General features: G+C 48.6%; 1 protein-coding gene across 9 annotated transcripts in view; it reads right to left on the bottom strand.

Moving 5' to 3' along the window:
• The window catches only part of LOC108155027 (polypyrimidine tract-binding protein 1), a 170,654-nt gene that overhangs the window by 8,493 nt on the left and 143,936 nt on the right, over positions 1–18,225 (bottom strand). For 7 of the 9 annotated variants that reach the window (XM_033388556.1, XM_033388558.1, XM_033388557.1 and 4 more), the window contains 5 exons: positions 15,730–15,995; positions 6,889–7,218; positions 6,531–6,816; positions 6,073–6,266; positions 5,407–5,440 (listed from right to left, as the gene is read on the bottom strand). In XM_033388556.1, the coding sequence (XP_033244447.1) occupies positions 5,407–5,440; positions 6,073–6,266; positions 6,531–6,816; positions 6,889–7,218; positions 15,730–15,995 (1,110 nt within the window). The remainder of the gene's footprint in view (positions 1–5,406; positions 5,441–6,072; positions 6,267–6,530; positions 6,817–6,888; positions 7,219–15,729; positions 15,996–18,225) is intronic. The other 2 variants (XM_017285582.1, XR_004471818.1) reach the window with 2 other exon arrangements.

An 18,225-nucleotide genomic window follows, 5' to 3' on the forward strand; every position in this document is an offset into this window, starting at 1 on the left:
GGAGGAGCAGGAGCCAGCAGCGAGGAGCAGGACACACAGTTCAACAGTTGGCAGTAAATCCATTTTATACAGACGACTGGCTACCTGACTGACTGACTGGCTACAGCTACAGCTACAGCTACAGCGCCAGCTCCAGCTCTGGCCACAGCTCCTGTGGCAGGGCATCCTCTGCAGCGTAAACTGCTAACTTGACTTATGCCAAACACCGAAAAATTTCGTTTTGCCAGAAAATTTCATAGCAACAATTGCTGGCAATAAGAAAGGCAGGCCAGACCTGGGACCAAGTGCTATATGCAGGTATTGGCAGTGGAGCGTATTGAATGCCAGGTCTTCATTCTCCTTCTCCCCCTTTCCCTCTCTCTCTGTTGCTGCTGCTGCTGTTGCTGCTGCTGCACCAGTCACCAGCATAACTTGACGTCCAACGGGGCGTATGAGAAGCTGCCGGTTGCCATGCAAAGTGCCTCGAACCGAAACCACCCGGCGGCAGGCAGGGCAGAGCAGAAACGGCATCCGACAGACTTGATAATAATTTATTATCGGCTATATTTGCACTGGCATTGCGGCTGCCTCGAGGTCTCTGCTTTTTTTTATTCCTTCTCGGGCGTTTTTTTTCGGCTGCGCGACACTAACGTATGCAGACAGCGACGCCGACTCCCAGATGGCCCATTAGTCGTGTGCTTGAGCATATTTTAGATGAAGAGATATGCGGCTGGTGCTGGCACATTAGCCCGAGAGTCTATAAAGTTTTGTGGCCGCCCAGAGATCGATGGGGATATGATTACTCTCTCCCACTTTATCCTTGGCATCTATCCATTACCGAGAGAGCCATCTAATGGCAGAAATTAAATTTAAATTCCGTGCGGTTTCTTCCATTTAATCACGTGGGCTGTTTGTCACCTTTTCGCAACTAAAACGATTTCCCGTCTGATGGGAAAAGCATTGATATTCCGTTTGTACCGGCGGGCGGGCACTCTATCAAATTGCATTTTTGCCGCAACATGTAGCGCATAAAATTTTATGAAATTATTTGGCGCACACACAGGAAATCACGCAGCAAGGATTTACTCGCTAAACGCATAAAAATTCAATTAAACACGTTTCCGCCATATTTTCGGCAATCATATAAATTTTTATCACGCCATTACAATTACGTAAGCGGATTACAGCAGCCAGAACATATGTCGATGGCTGTGTGGATTGCCCTGTTTCCCAGACTGATTAAGTTTTCTTTTATTGTTATGCAAAAACTGGAGGGACTCCCCAATCCAAACCAACCCAATTCCATCCTCCTAGATCTCCAGATCGAATCGGAATGGATGTGTGTGTGTTTGGGTGGTTCTTGAGTGAGGAAGGGACTTTATTGAATGCTTGACAGCCTAAGCGGCATGTGTCAAGTGTCTAAAGAGCATGCCCCAGAGAGCCCCTGGGTCCTGGGCCTGGGCCTGGTCTCGATTGAGTCCTCCGTCCTCTCCTGCGTAGGCAACAAAGCGCTGTCAAAACTAATAAAATGTCTGTCTGCCGCCTGGGCACCCGAAAGGGTTTTTGGGGCCAAACTTTTCCTGGGTTTTCCGTGTGTGCTTTTTTTTTTTTTTTGTTGTGTGCCACTGATGGCCAGATCAATCTAAACGCGCTGCCGTTTGAAGTGCCTTGTTTGTCTCGGGCGGTGCGTGGCACTCTTATTATTTGGCATGCAAACAGCTTTCAGGTGAGCAAGCAGCGAACCGCACAATGGCCCTGCCCCATGCCACCCCCCCCCCCCCCAGAATGCTTAGCGCCTTTGAGCTTGGGGCATGTTTGAAGTGCAAAATTTGCCACCTCCGCCTTGGCCGTGCCTCGGCCTCACATGTGGAAATTGTTGTTACGTGCCCCTCCTGCGTGTTGCCATTAACATAACAAAAGCAGCCGTTTGCCATTTGCCATTTGCCGCTATGCCGCTCTCCACTTGCCACTTGCCAGTTGCCAGTCGCTTGTTTGTCGTACAACCCGCCTCTTAAGTGTCTGTGCCACTGTCTGTCCCGTGTCTGCTTAGCTACTTGGAAATTCAAAGGTTATTACATAAAATTTTAGCTTGCCATTTGGCTGATTGCCCGACTCCAGCCCGAGTCCTGGCCCACTCCTGTCTGGGGGCAGCGAAAGGGGCCGGGACAGATGCCGTCAATTACACGCTGGCTGGCGAACAAGTTTATCTAAATCTATTGGCACTTCGTTGGCTCTCGCCTTGGCTGGAAAGAAGGCCAATAATAATACGCTTAACGTTCAACTTATCGACATCTTTGCCATGCCCTCTATCGTTCTTCTCGTTCTCGTTCTGGCTGTGCAACGGTGCGTATGATGTATCTTACTCTTGCTTCTTCTTTCTCTGCTGCTGGAGCTGTTGCTGGAGCTGTTGCTCCTTCTCCTTTGGAGCGTTTAATCAGCAATCTAAGCTTTATTAGCAGTGCACTGGCAGCTGCCACAGGATGCTGGAGAGCTCCTGCTGGAGAGCCCCTGCTGTTGCACCCGACTAAGCAGTCTGCTGATCGGCTTTCCTGTGGCTCAGTTGCCCTAAGTCCCGCCCCGCAAAGACTGTCTGCGCCAGACCCCAATCCCCCGAATCGACAAACAACGGACACTTTTTAAGCAATTAATACGTTTGGCAAATTTTTGCTTACTCCGAGCGATAAGGCCGCCCCTTCCCCCCCTCCTCCGCTCCCCTGCCAAACTGCTGACAGAATGCAATGCAATTTGTGCGTCGTAAATATAAATCAAAGGCAAACGAGGGCCAGGTTAAGGCAATCGGCTTAAACCAACGACCGATTACTGCACCCCAGTCCTGGAGCGAGCCAGTGCCTGGCTGCAGCCCCCACTGACCCGCCCCCTGACCCTTCTGCCCTTCTGCCCTCCTGGACTCCTGCGGTGCGGTTGCGTTTGTTTGGCAAAAGTTTATATTTGGGTATTTAAACTCAAATTAAATGCATTTGCATGCAAACAAAGGGTCCTCTCGAAGGATGAGAGCCGCATTCACATGTGTGTGTCTGTATGGGTGAGTCTGTGTGTGTGTGTGTGTGTTGCCACAAACAAACCGTTTTGTGTCACCAGAGACAAAGGTAGTCACAGAGAGAGCCAGAGAGGGAGAGACTTAACATTGTTGCTGCTTCTTCCCCCTCCTCTGAGAGTCCTGGCATTGTGCATACACACACACTCGAAAAATACACCAGAGAACTGTGGCATTGTGGGAGGGCTGGAGGTTGGGTTCTTGTTTCTGTTGCGGCAACAAAATCCATTATGCTGCAATTATGCGCCACACTCGGCTGCAGAGAGAGAGAGAGATGGCCCCCAGATACGTACATTCAACAAAAACTTGCACAATCGATGTATTTTGGTAATTAAATCAAGTACATAACGGACGAATGCTGAGCCACAGTCAGAGCCACAGCCATAGCCAGGGCCAGGCGCAAGTGAAAAGTCAAGTGGAAATCCTGTAAAATAATAAAACCAGCCACATCGCACACACCCACAAGACCGAGGTAGGGAGGGAGGGAGGGAGGGACACAGCAATTCAAACAGCAAACCCCATTAACTTTACAAAGTTAGTTAAATTCATTTGGCAAACAGACGACAGACAACAGACGAGGCAAAAACCAGCAAAGAGACAGAGGAGCTCCAGAATCCCAGAACCCTCCGACTCGTAGCCAGCCAAGGAAGCAGCCGAACCGACTACGAAAAGTCACAAGTAAATTTTATTTCAATTGTAAAAAGCCAGCAAAAACTACAACACACTGCGATTGTGTGTGGAATAAAAGGAGGATATATGTACGTATATATAGTAGAAGGTGGAAGGTGGAACATGGAAGGTAGAAGAAGGAGCAGGACAGACCACACACACACAGAGAGAGACACAGAGCTACAATGGCGACAGCAACAAGCGCAATGATAACTAAATAAATGGACATTTTTATAGCTATGCACTTCCGCACTCAATCTTTTGTGCTGCCACTGCGGCAGTGTGTGTGTGTGTGGCAGGATGAGCACATGTTAAAGCATGTGTTTTGTGCATGCATTTTAGCCCACACTCTGGCCCCGGGGGCTCCTGGGCCGCAGCCTAACAATGGGACGAGCGTAGAGCGTAGAGCGGAGAGAGCCCAAGCCACGAGCACACACTTAATTCATGTAATTTTACACAGGCACAGGCACGGACACAGACACAGACACAGCCAGACACTCTCTTGGCAGGAGGAAGAGCGTGTGTCGTAGAAGCAACAAGCGGATGCACAAGTGGTGCAGAAGGAGCCCGAGTGGGTGCCGCTCCTAGCCCCGAGTGCGGTTTCACTTGTTGCCTTTTGCCAGAAGCATGGGTCGGAATGCCCCTTCCCTGTTCCGTTTTTAATATATGTATATGACGTTGCAGTGGAATGGTATTTTCATTGTTTTACAATATGTAAGCAGAACTTATGACTGACTAAACGTCAGAGGGACTGCCAACTGGACCCACAACTATTTCAATTTCGAGCTGCTGGAGCCAGATGGATTTGCTGGCCCCTGCAGCTGGCAAAAAGCTATTAGAAAGCCATTTGTTGCTGGCTTTGGCCGGTCGCTTTCCATTTGGCAATACAATAAATACTGGCACAGTGCATGCACTTTTTATGCTACCCCCCGCCCAGCCCCCGAAACCCCACTCAAATGGGCTTTATGGCCTGATCGAGGAACACAATCCAGCAACTCCTGGGGGAGATTATTGGCTTTGGGCTAACCCTATTCCTAGATTGTTTCGATCGCTCTCTGAGATGAGAGTTGGGGGGGGACACCTCCGCTGGCAGATGCATTTTATGAGCCACCGTTGCATGTTCCGCTCGTTTTTTGTGCCGCTCTTCGCACTTTTTTTTTTGTCAGCTATTGCTTTGTTGCCCCTGTCCACCATCAGCCTCCCTCTTGCTCCTCCGCCTGCCCCCACACATATAAATAATTCATGGCACTTTTGCTGATTGCACGTAAATGGCGTAAATGCCAAACGGAAGCGGAAACAGAGAGAGAGAGAGAGAGACCTGGAGAGCAGCAGCCACTGTGAATTTTTGGTTTTCTTTATTTTTGGCCTTTGGGCAGACATTTCACTCGACTCTCGGTCCGTAGTACAGTGTAAATTCAATGAATAATCAAGTAAACTACTTATAAATTGTTCAAGGAGTGTAAATATATGGGGGACACGTTGTGTACGGCTAGAGATAGAGTCAGAGGTGGTAGAGGGCTACAAAGGGAGAGAGTGAGATAGGGAGAGAGAGAGAGAGCTAAGAGATACTTTGGAACGAGTTCTACGATATCCATCTCTGCCCCCCTGCGCCCACAAGACAACGGAAACATAAAAATTAATAAAGTATTGCGGTTTATTTTTTGGTTTTGGTTTTTTTGTTTTGTTTTTATGTGCAGACGTACCAAAGAGGGTAAAGAGAGCATCAGGCGTGACCATCTACAGAGAAAAAAGAGAAAATAGAGAGTTTTGTCGTCAGTTAGCGAGAGATTCGTTTTAGGTGTATTACAAATAAAAATACAAACAAAAGTAAACGATAAACAGTAGAGAAATCAATGATAAAATACAGATTACAGAATGAATTAAGATCAGATCAGGCCTTGGACCAGAGAGAGAGAGAGAGAGAGCGAAAATAAAGAGCCGAAAAAGAGTCTCTCTGGCCCAAAGCAGGATTGCATACATATTAATTTATATTTGATATATTTTTTATTTAAAAGTTAATATTAAAACTTGTGTGAAGTGCGAGAAATCAAATAAACGCACTCTGCCGCGCACTATTGGTATTTGCTTAACCGAGAAAAGACGTGGAAAAAAATGTCAAAGGATTTTAAAATTAAAATGCAAATAAAATATGCGACAAATTTGGAAAATGGAATGGTATTTACGCAAACATGAAAGGCAAACTAATTGAAAGACTTTACGCATAAATATATCGTATTTCAATGTGAAATAGAGTAGGGGTGGTGGGGGAGGGGGGGAGGGAGCACCCAAAGGAGAGCCCTGCCAGCGGTTCGGGACTACTTAAACGTAGACTAGATCTATCCAAAAAAACGCAGACTGTTGCCACTCACCTCCTCATTTAAATTCGAGACGAGCAATACATTCGAGTAGCCGCGCATGGCCGGTGCGGTGGTCTGCAGGGCCCCGCTGTTGGCCAGCGAGAAGGCGGCCAGATTGGGCAGGGCGTTGCTGTAGCCGCCGGTGAGCTGTGTGCCCAGGCCCAGGGCGAACGGTGGCAGGACACCAGGAGCACCCAATCCATTGACTGCAAGACAAAGATAGAGATCGAGTGTTAGTCTGAGGGTCCAATCATGTGCTGTGCAATGTTGTTGCATGCCACTTAAGCTCTACGGTCTAGAGACGAATCGATAGCAAGTGTAAAGCCAGAAAAAAGACTGAAACAAAGCATAGATATCTAGTGTGTGTGTGTGTGTGTGTGTGTGTGTGTATACAGTGTTTCTGTGTGTGTGTGAAGCTCTTAGGAAAACATAAATGATAGAAAATCGGGAAAATGTTCCGTTCGTGTTACCTATTTTATCACCTGTTAGGGAGGGCCGCTGGCGGGCGGCGATCAGCAGCAGATCGTTGGTGTTCATCAGGCCGCCAGCGGTGGGCATCAGGTCGACGCCCGGCTCGCCCGGCGGCAGCGCCGGATTCGTGAAGTCGCGCGACTTGTCGTTGTTGTACTTCACGTTGAGGGCCGTCAGCTTGCTGTTGTCGATGCGGAGCGTGCAGCACCCGTTGTAGATGTTCTGTCCGTCCAGCAGGGACTTGGCGTGCTGGGCGGAGTTGGCGTCCGGATATTGGATGAGGGCCTAAAGGGGAACGACAGAGAGCGAGTGAATACTGGCAAATCCTTTGAAGGAGGGGCGGGGCTCAACACTCACCTGGAATGAATTGTTTTTGGTGAAGGTGACGATCTTCAGCACCTTGCCGTACCGCTGGAATATCTGATGCAATATGTCCAGCGAGACCGGATACATCAGCGACTCGACAATCACCCGGAGCACGGTGTTGGGTCCGCCGGCGGCACTGGCGGCGTTCGTGTTGTTCCCGGCATTCACCGCACTGGTGTTGTTCTGCAAGATGCCCACGGCACTGCTGTTGCTGTCGCCGGAGTTGTTGGCATTGTTGCTGGTGGCATTGGCCGCGCAGAGGGGCAGCGGAGAGCCGCCGGCCGGCGACTGGATGCGGTAGTCGCTCTGCCCCACCGAGTTCTGAAAGCAGAAGGAAGAACAACGAACAAAGATGATAAAGATGTTGAGTCAATTTACTACCCGGAAAACTTTTATTAGTTAAAGGCGCCAAAACTTTTGCGCATTAATCAAAGGAGCGAAAGGGAGAGAGCAGAAGGAGAACTTGCATTGCACAAAATTTATGCAGCAACCGACAAGTTTTCTTCTTTTTTTTTGGATGGCTTGTACTTGTAGAAGGGAAGAACACAACCAGGACACAACCAGGACACAGCCAGGAATATGCTAAACGATGGTTTGAAGGAAGCGAACGAAGCATACAGGAAGGAGGGACCCAAGCCAACATAAATCTCAATCAAAATCAATAATATCAAGTATCGTAATAATAAAAGGAAGCTCTAGGGGGGGGACGGAGGTGGAGACAGGAGTCTGCCGCTGACGAGGATGATGAAGGAGACGCAGAGATGGGTGGCTGCCAGACGAGGCTCTTAGGAAGGAAAAGAGAAAAACTTCTTGCGTGGAAATATACACGTTCTATCGGAAAACAATTTAATGACATTCGGAGGTAAATTTATTCCTATTCGTGCTGAATTTTGATTCCGAAAATCATAACGTAAACACATTCGACCGCCCACCTGCCCTCCTGGCCACCCACCCCATCGAGCCTTATCGTTCGTCCTTTGCGACGCGTTTTTTTTTTTGTGCGTTTGTCAGCAGCAACAGGAGGAAAAGCCCGGAAAGTGGAGAGCGGAAAGCGAAGGAAAACCTCTCTGGTCGCCATTGCCATCGTCAATCCTCCCCAGGCGTGCTATTTGTTGCTGCCTTCCTCCTAGATAAATTCCTCTGGCAGGCGAAACAAAGACAAGGACGACGTGAGCTCTGGCTGTGGCCCCTGCCTGTGTGGGCCTGCTTCTGGCTGTGGGCTATGGCCCTGCCAAAGTTTGTAAAAATAATAAAAATTGATTAGAATTGCCAGAGTGCTGTACGCTGTGCGCTGAGCTCTGTGCTCTGTGCTGTGGCATGTTCTTTGCTCTGTGTGCGTGGCTAGACACGCCGTATCGCTGTATCGTGTCGTATGTGGAATGTATAGCCCTAGCCCTAGCCCCTGCCCCTGCCCCATCTACGCCATCTATGAGGCAACGATGATGCGGCTTCTTCATCTTCGATTGCCTTTCCTCCTCCTCGAGATGCCTGTGGGATCCCGGGGTTGGCGTTGGAGTCTGCCGCTGCTGTAATTTGATACTTCACTTTGCCTGATTATTATGATGACGATGACGTTGATTGTGTAAAAATTGTAATGTAATTGTTGAGAAGCGTTTTGCCCATCTATTTCTTGCTTTCCCACTCGTGTGTGTGTGTGTGCGCTTTCCTTTTGGCCCTTGGTTTAAACTTGGTTAACATTAACTAGCTGTCAAGTGGGCAATTGCCAGGCGTTTAAGTACTCCGATAATTGTGCATAGCCTTCCTCCATTGACGACAAACACAACATCCACCAAAGGACGGAGAATGGAACTTGAACTGGCACTGGGGCTGGCCCCCATCCTGGGGCTGGGAGAATGGTCAAACTTCCAGACAGTTTGTAGCTATTTATGGCTTTATAATAACCGCCATCCGAGCCAGAGGCATGCATACACTCAGAGAAAAATGGCCTCACAACCATCTATAAATGGCAATAAAATATTCAGTTATTAAGTACAAAAATTAGGAATTTAAATGGAAATCACTCTGATTTAAAAACAATTTAAAATAAATTTTTGGAAAATATATTTTTTTTTAATTTATTAAATATTTCACTATCATGGCCCTAGTTTTCTCTGGGTGTACGAGTAGTGTTGGTCGTAGGTATTCTAATTATCTGACAGCATTTGGCGACTGGACTCCAAAACAGGCACAGGACTAGGACTAGGACTGGGGGCTAGGGGCTGGGGTTTGGGGGGGCTGGTGGCAACCACAACCAGCAACATCATTAAACAAAGCAAATCGGTACCCGTCTGTGTGTGTGTGTGTATGTGTGGAGTATGATTATGTATCTGTGTGTTTGCGTCGGTCTTTGCTTGTCGCGGTTTTGCCTGTTAATGAGTCAATTGTGTGTTTCCTCTTGGCATTGTCGGTGTTCGTAGTGTGCGTGGAATGTGGCATTGATTAGATATGTATTCAAACACCAACTAATACCAATACCCATGCACAAGCAACCACACAGGCACACACACACCCACACACACCACCACCACCACATTGTTATAATTTAATATGACCGAGAAGCCGCGCCGCCGCCGCCGCCGCCATCCTTCCGTGCGATAATGCGGCATTTGATAAACCAAAATGCTTTGATAAGCTAAAAGTATCAGGCAACTGATAAGCACATTTATCGATCGTATCGCACCCCGTTGCTGGTGGGAAAATCCACACAAAGGAGACATATGTCCGCCCGAAAACTACAGAGGTACATCCCCCCCCCGCCGAGTGGCAGCGCTATTAGCAACCAATCCGAGCCCGAACAAAATATAGAAATCTCCAAAACTACTCGAAATATTCGCAGAGCAAAACTTTTCGCAGCAATTGTTCTACGATTCTGATGTGACACTTTGTCGACGGTGCCTTTCCTTTTTTTTTGCATAAGAAATAAAGCCAGCGAATGGCTGGGCGGCGGAGGACAGGCGCCAAAGAATATCGAAGGTGCCTTTCGCCTGAAGTTTTGCATAAATATTTTTGTTTCCCCCTTTTCCCGCCCCCCCTTTTTTTTTTTTGGGCGGAAAGTTTATTTTCATTGCAATGTCACACTGAGTGCCGCCTCAGCGTCTTGGGCTCTCCTCGAGAGAGGAGGCAGAGTCGGCGGCGGCACACTTTAAACTGCATGAAGCACAGAGCCCTTTTTGGGGGCAAGGGCACAAGTGTCGTCGTCGTCGTTGCCTCTCAGTCAAGCGAGCACTTGGCCGCGCTTAAGTGCTGTGGGCCAAGTTAAGAAGTAAAGCAGCTACAGCTTCTTGGCCACAGCTTCCTGCTGCAACCACTGCCACTGCCACTGCCACTGCATGCGTGGCAAGTTCGCCAAGGAGCTGCTGGCCTTTTCGTGGCCAGAACCACGAGCGTAAAGCTGCAAAAGTGTAAACTTTTTTTGGCAACAACTCCTCGCACTCCGACAAGTTATGAGGTGGTTCTGTTCTGTAGTTAAGTTTTAAAGCTGAGCTCTGGATTATGTATTACTTTGCTGCGGTTGCCCACCAACGACAGAGCGAGTCGTTTATCTGCTTGCCACAACAGTCCCCCCCTTCCACCTTCTGCCCCTTTCTGCTGATGCTGCGTGGTTTTTATGGTCAAAAGCGGAGGAGATGAGAGGAGAGGATACCAAAGCCAGAAGGAAGCTTGACTGAAACTTGTGCAAAGTGCATGAAGCGGTTACAGTGAAAACAAAACAATATTTGTCTTATTTATGCAAAAGGCAAACGAAAATAGAAACCACGTAAAATGTGTTAAAAGCCTTTTTGGCTTCGAGAGGGACTCAGAGCCAAAGTCCATAAATAAATACGCAAAGCAGGAAAATCCGCTGCCTTGCCCAAAAACAAAGTAAATATTACTACACGGCGGGCATAGAAAAACAAAGAAAGGAAAAGGGAAACGGGAAACGGGAAAAAGGCAAACATGCATTTTGGGGCAAACCGTAATAGAAAACTAATCAATTCAATGAAAACATTGACATTCTAGCTGTAGGAAAAGTCAGTGCATGAAGCCTCACAGAGAGAGAGTGGGAGAGAGAGAGATATAGAGGAGGAGGAGCCATTTCCCACACAGTTGTCGGGCCCTTCGCTCACGTACTCCAAGATACTCCGAGGTACTCCAAGGTACTCCGCGGCACGACACGCGAGTGTGTGAAACAATGTAATTTAAATCCATTTTCAACACGTCACCAATCAAAATGGCAAAAAGCTTTCGCCTGCTACAAGCTACAAGTATAAGCAAATACAGCTCCTGCATCCTCCGCATAACTCAAAGGATCAGCGGGGAGGCCTGGCTGCCTCCTGTTGCTCCTTCTGTTGTTGGGAAAACAATAAGATTAGCTTACTTCTCCTGCTGCTGCGAGTTCCTCCTTTGAGGATGGAGGCGCAAAAGTAAACGTGAAAATAAAATGGGAAAACAGCAAAGAAAAACACAAGCCATGCATAGAAAAATAAACAACGAGCGCACAGATACAAAGATACACAGAGATACACAGATACGAGCTGCGTTGGCATATGTGAAGTTATTTGCCCCGTCGAAATCCTTTAACTGCACACGCCTGAGAGTTAGACAAATAGCGTGCCAAAAGGAAAAGGCCTTATAAGCCTCAGTATCAGCTTCGGCTTCGACAACGACGACGACGACGGGCTGTCAGGACGACAGGCAGGCAGGCAGGCAGCAAATTAAATAAAACATTGAGGTCTCCGTCTCTGTCTCCGTCTCCGCTGAGCCCTGAGCCATCGGGGGAGCTCATATTATTAACACCAAATCAAATGGCGCCTGCATCTAAATATCCTATATTCCCCATACACTCGTATATCCAGGACATTCGTTCTCTCTCTCTCTCTGTGGCTGTGGCTGTGATAAGCCTTTGCTAATCAGTTTGATCCCTTTTGTGGCTTAATCGCTTGACATTTGTATTAGTTTGGCCTCCAACTCGGGCCCCCCCCCGCCACCCCTTTCCACCCACAAATGTCAATTGTGGTGAAAACTAATCCCACCTTCGTGTTCCATCCTAATTTTGCCCCTTCGTAGTCGGATCGGATATGCCATCCATTAATTGACAATTGCTGTCCATCACTGGACTTTTTTGCGCCTTTCATTTGCAATTCGCCATTTGTTTATGTTATTCCTGTTCTAGAATTTCACAGTAAAATGCTGCACTCTGTAGCCGGCAATTTAATTTAATTACAAGGCAACCCAAGCCCCCTAAAACCAGGGGGGCAACGAGCAGCTGCCACAGCCAGGACACATGGATACAGCCACGGCCGGGACTCGGGCCTGCACAGGACACACCTTTGGGGGAACTGCACTTCTCTGGGAGATTGTGCGTTTGATGCGGCGGCCTGGAGGACGGGCTGGTTTGGGGAGGGGGGGCCGGACTGTGGCAAGTGCCAATTAGGATGATTACCTGCATTTACTGTTCGCACTTGAACGCGCGCTCCAGCCTTCGACGGCCATTCGGGGAGACAGCCGAAGGACGATTAATCAGTTGTGGGCAAATCTAATGAATCCTTTTAGGCGCATGCCAAATGTTGCACAGGAGACTCGGGACTTTGTTTCAATCTAATTCTGTTTCTGGGTTTCTGGGTGTCCCATTTCCCCAAGTGCCTGTCAACCCTTTTTTCCCTCAAAGAGAGGCCAGAAGCTCAAAAATTAATTTATCAAAATTACCCAACAATCCCTGGGCCCCTCTCACGCATAGACCCAGGGAAAAGGCGGCAACAGATGTGGCAGCACACCCAGAGCCCAGAGACAGCAACAGGGACAAAACAATCACATGTCAAATTTGAAACCCACTAAACAAAACACACAGATAGACAGAGATACAGATACAGGAAACGCTGGGGCGGACCTTTGGGGTCGGTCGGGTTTGGAGGTTGTGGGGTCGGAGTAGCTCTTGGGTTTTTGCGGGCAGCTCGTTGCTCGTTGTGGTCGTAGCCGCGTGAACTTGCCACAGTGCATTTATCTTCATTTCGGGGCTGCCACACTGCCACACTGCCATGCTGCCACGCTGCCATGCTCCTGCGAATCTTAGTCAAGGTTCGCCGCAGCAGCGAAGGGCGGACTAAGATGCTACACACAAAAAAAGAGACATCAAGGAAAATAGAGACAGAGGAAAAGCCCGAGGTGGGAGTACCGGGGAGGAGTACTGCCACTGCCACTGCCACTGCTGTCGTGGCAAAGGTGAAAGGACATCCCAAAGACATGACATATTAGAATCCTGTTACGCAGCAGCAACAGCAGCTGAAGTGGCTGCCACAGTGGCAGGCAGGCAGCAGCAGCAGCAGCATTGCCGGTTGACTGCCAAATTGCCAACATAAATGTCAGAGTGTGTGTGTTTGTTTGTGTGGGAGTGGGGGGGCCAAGGCGCTGCAGGATTTTTCATTCCTGTTGCTTGGTTTTCCATTCCAATCCCGTCTTTGGTTCCCATTTGTTTTATTTTCTATACCGTGCAATCACTCAGCCGTTGAAATCTCACATGTGCTGTGCTATGCTCTCTCTCTCTCCCTCCCTCTCCCTCTCTGTGTGTGTGTGTGTGTGTGTATCTATGTTTATGTTTATGTGTGTGCGTGTGGCAAGGAAGGAGATGATTTGGAAATCCTGTATTGCTGATTTGCTGCTGCTGTTGCTGTTGCTGCTGTCGTCGAAGCTTTGCCTTCAGGTGCGTGTTTCGTGTCCTCCCCTCCCTCGGTGCTCCTTGCTCTTGTGCTGGGGTTAAAATCCCTTAAGGCCATGCATTGGATTTGTCTCTCTCTCTCTCTGTGTCCCTCTGTGTGGAGGTACAACATTTCCACTGCTGCTGTTGCTGTTGCTACACAAATTTAAAGCAGGCAAATCCTTGTGGCCAAGGGCGGTATCTAGGAAATCGACTGATTCTTATATTTTTTGGGGTGGAATCTACAACTAACGAGCGAATTAAAAAGCGTTGCCTCTCCATGTTGTTCGCTGTACTTTCCCGTACAGTTTTCTTAAATTTCTCTCAGCATCATATCTGAAGCCCTGCACATTGCAGCCGGAGACCGGCAGACACCAAACGAATGACAAGCAGCGAAATATGACGCAAGCGGCAAAATAAAGGAACAGTCAAGAGTCGCCAAACAATCAGGCGAATGCTCCTGCCACCAGGTGGGGCACACGACGACAAGAACTAGAAGACAGGCGGTGTGGCGCGCGGGGGAGCCAATGAAGACAGTTGTTAAGATGCGAGAGGGCCGAAAGCAAAAGAAGAATCTGTTACACCATCAGCACGGGGGAAAAAAAAAACAGCACACAAGACACAAGACATGTTCCACAATGGAGGGTGGTAAGGGAGGGTGGAGGGTGGAGTGTGGGTTGAATGAAATGAGAAATTGTATAAATATGTTGGCAGGCAGCGACAGCGACAGGCTCTTTCCACACAAGATTAAACCTCTGTGTGTCCCTGCTGCTGCTCCCTCTCATGCATTTTAAGAGATTTTCCACTAGAGCAGCAACAACAACAACCACTATGGAAAGCGGCGTTGACTTTTCCACTCGTCTGACTTGTCTGCGGGGGAGGAGGGGAGGGGGGCTGCCCTGGGGTTGGGGTAACAAGGCCTTTTACTAGGATTAGTAGTTAACAAGAGAGAGTAATCTGCCCACACACAGACACACACAGGGGGACCACAGCCAAAAGGTAATCAGTGAAATGTAACTGTATTGTGTTGGTCTAGCTGTTGTTTGAGGCCTGCCCCATTGTTGTTGCTGCTACGCTGCTGTGTCACCTACTCCTAAGGCTCTCCAGGCGCTCTCTGCCACTCTTGGGTCCTGCCTTGCCACACTGCTGCAGCCTCTTAACCTTTTTTTTTCGGCCGACGATCTCTTTTTAAGTAGTTTGCTTTGCGGGCACACCAACAAAACCATCAAAAGGATGGGGGGTGCCACCAGGTGCCACTACCCCCCACTCCCTCCGCCCCCGAAAGGTGACAACGCCGCTTTGGGGTTTTCCTTTGGGCCCCCACCCCCCCGCACCCACTTTCATTTAAGTAATCAAAATATGCTTTTGACTTTGAGCTAAGCAGCTGGCTGGCATATCCTCTCCGTGTCCGTGTATGAGAGTCCTGTTTCGTTTGTCTCTTTGCTTTGGTATGCGTGTGGTTTCCATTCGGTATCTATCCTGGATGTATGGCCGGGGGGCGGGGGGTGGGGGGTTGCCCAAAAAAACCCCAAAAACTATGCATTTTACTGCTTTTGTCAGGCACGTGTGTGTGTGTGTGTGTCTGTATCTGTGTGTGTGTGTGTGTGTGTGCGGCCATGTGTATTTATTTGAAAGCTTTTTAAACTTCAGTCAGTGACTTTGTGGCTTACGAAATTAAAATTAGAAATTGGTTTAGAATCCACTCCCCCTCCCCCCACCCACAAACACAAACACAAACAAAAACAAACAGTGGGTCACAGAGATACTCGTAGTTCTGTGGATCTCTGGGCATTTATGATGGGAATCCTCTGGGCTCTCCTTTCTGGCTGGATGGGAATTAAGTTGCCCAGAAACTGTAATTAATCAGAGAGGTTCGGTCGACCGTACGGGCACGGGCACGGGCACGGGTATCGTCCCATATCACATTCGGTGCCGTCCCGTTTCAGAATTTGCATATAAATCGCAGATTTCTTTAGACCCAAAACTTAATTGCCACATTAATAACACTTAAGACCGGCAGAACTATATAAACGAAATATATACAGATATATAGAAGGTGGGAGAGTGAAACAAAGCCACAAGTAAGAGGTTCATTTCCATTCTTTGATGCGGCATTTGGAAGGATCGAGGATCGTCGATCTCCACCACAAGGGGATACTCACATTGTGACTCTGATCCGTTTTGAGCTCGCGATGATTGGAGAACTGGACGTAGACCATGCGTCCACGCATCTGTGGCGGATTCACTGTGTAGCAGGACACCATCGATGTGGCGGCCATCTCGTCGGCCATCTCGATGAACGCCTGGTTCTTGCCCTTCAGCACGAGGACGTTTGTGACGCGACCGAACGGTACGCCCAGAGCGATCACATCCGATTCGCCGGACTCGTTTGGAATGTTCCGCAAGTGGATGACTTTCGAGGCCTTGGCTGAAAAACAGAAAAGAAGACGAAAGGTGAGTATTTTGTAACCAAAGTGCAATATTAAACAGTTGACAATCCCTGCCACAGACCAGAGACTCCACTCTCTTCCCCTGCCCTTTTCCCTTTTCCCTTTGCCCTGCTGGCTCTCTGGGTTCACTTAATGGCCATCGCTGTCTGCACTTCCGCTTCCGCGCTTCACTTAATTTGTTTATTTTTTTTTTTCGGGTAGGGAGGGAGGGGTTTTGTTGCAACCAAATCGCAGTGGCAACAAAGAGACACAGCAGACGCAAATAAAAATGTTGATAACATGCCCAAACGTTGCCACATTTGTATGCATTTTGCACAGTTAAACCCCTCCGAGGGCGGGCAGGGGAATGGCAGGAGGAGAACCCATAAATTCATTCATTGCACACTTTCAACGGCTGTGAATAATCCAGCAGGCAACACGGCGACAATGTCCGGCAGCAGCACAGACAACGTTTGAGGCTTTTAGCCACTCGCCCCGCCATTTGGGCCCTTCTGTCGGCTGTCGCTTCGTCTCTTTCTCTCTGGTTGCTCCTCTCTTTTGCTTGTTTGTTATTTTTGCATAAATAAAGCACCACCAAGGCCCCCCGACTGGGGGCACAAATGGGATTTTAGGCTGCTGCTGCTGCTGGTGCCTTTTGGCCCTGCAACATTTCTGGGATTTCCCTGCATCCTGCATCCTGCATCCCCGGCAGGCACCTGTCCAAAAGTGCCTTAAATTTTTATAAACAAAAGCAAACAAATTTTGGCACTCTTTATAAGCTACCAAAGCACATCCCCTCCCCCTCTCAGGAACCGGAACCGGAACCGGACTGGAATCTGTCTGTCTTTCTGTCTTTCTGGCTCTGGCGGGGGTCTCGTTTCGGGCGGCGCTTAGTCAACACCTGTTAATGTGTTTGGTTTCGCTTTTTATTTTGTGTGTTGTGGCACCTGCAACGCCGCATGCACCTGCAGACTCGTTTTCGGGGTGTTTATATGCAAATGAAATGCAGTCACCTCTGCTCTGCTCTCTCTCTCTGGGATATTTGCTAAACAAGCCAAAACACCAGCACATGGGGACGCCGAGATAGCGGTGAGTGCCGGTCCATCTGCCGTTTTAATTGCCCCGAAATTATTCCCCAATTTAAGGCACGACAATCGAGTGCTTGAATGCGACTCGTTTGCCCGCATAAGTATGCTAGGAATGCCGAGGATTGAGATAAATCGAGGAGCCCTCGGAGCCCCCCGAAGTCTTCCGAGCCACCGGCCATAACTCATAATGTAAAAAGGGTCATTATCCGGCCAATTCCCTTCCACTTTCAATCACAGACGCCGGGGGCCAGGCCAGGTCAATGTTCCGATTTGTTATACAATGAAAGAAAAACCTGGCCACAGAAGGACTCTCCCACTGCCATTTTGCGGCAGGCTGGTGGAAAAGTCGAGCCAACTTTCGAGAGGATCGACCGACCGACCTACCGACTGGAACTGCTGCTGCACTCTGGTCAGGTCGGGTCGTCGGGTCACTCGCAGAACTCGCCTCCGCCTCTGAATACAACTAATCGGAAATTACACTTTTTGATTAGTTCGAAACGGAAATGAAGTTGAAACGAAATTATGCAACCATCCAGCCCCCACACCCCCCCCGTGCGGTCTCCTTTGAGTCCTTTCGGCAGCTCAAAAATTTATTAAAAATCAATAGGCAAAAACGGGCGATGAAAGCGGCTCCGCCATAAATAACGGACCCCTAAAAAACAGGCGAAAATCGAAAACTAAATAAACCTGTACAGTGTCCTACAAGGGGCTACAGTGGGGCTCCAGTGGGGGACGGCGGAAATGTTCTGCAGAAGACAAACAACAAATCAAGTGCCGTTGGGCAGTTTGCCGGAAAAACCATCGACAGCGAAAATATGTAAAAGTATCTATCATTCATGATGACGTTGTCGCCGGGAACGGAACAGAAAAAAAACAGCAACAACTGCCAGAATTTGTGGATTTTTTGACGTTCGCCCATCAACAACTCAATTTGGTTTTTGGCTCTCCCTCGCCCTCTCCCCCCCTCCCCCTCTTTCCTATATTTTTTATGATTTTCTGCCGCTGCTGCTGCTGGGGCATTCGTAGATTTGTTTCAAATCGCAACAAACGCTGCTTGATGGTGTGAAAACGACAAAAAAAAATGTCTGTGCAAATCGACAACCGAACAGAGAGAGAGCACAGAGAACGGGACTCGAACTGC

This window comes from Drosophila miranda, chromosome 2 (genome assembly GCF_003369915.1).
Source record: "Drosophila miranda strain MSH22 chromosome 2, D.miranda_PacBio2.1, whole genome shotgun sequence".
Taxonomy (NCBI): domain Eukaryota; kingdom Metazoa; phylum Arthropoda; class Insecta; order Diptera; family Drosophilidae; genus Drosophila; species Drosophila miranda.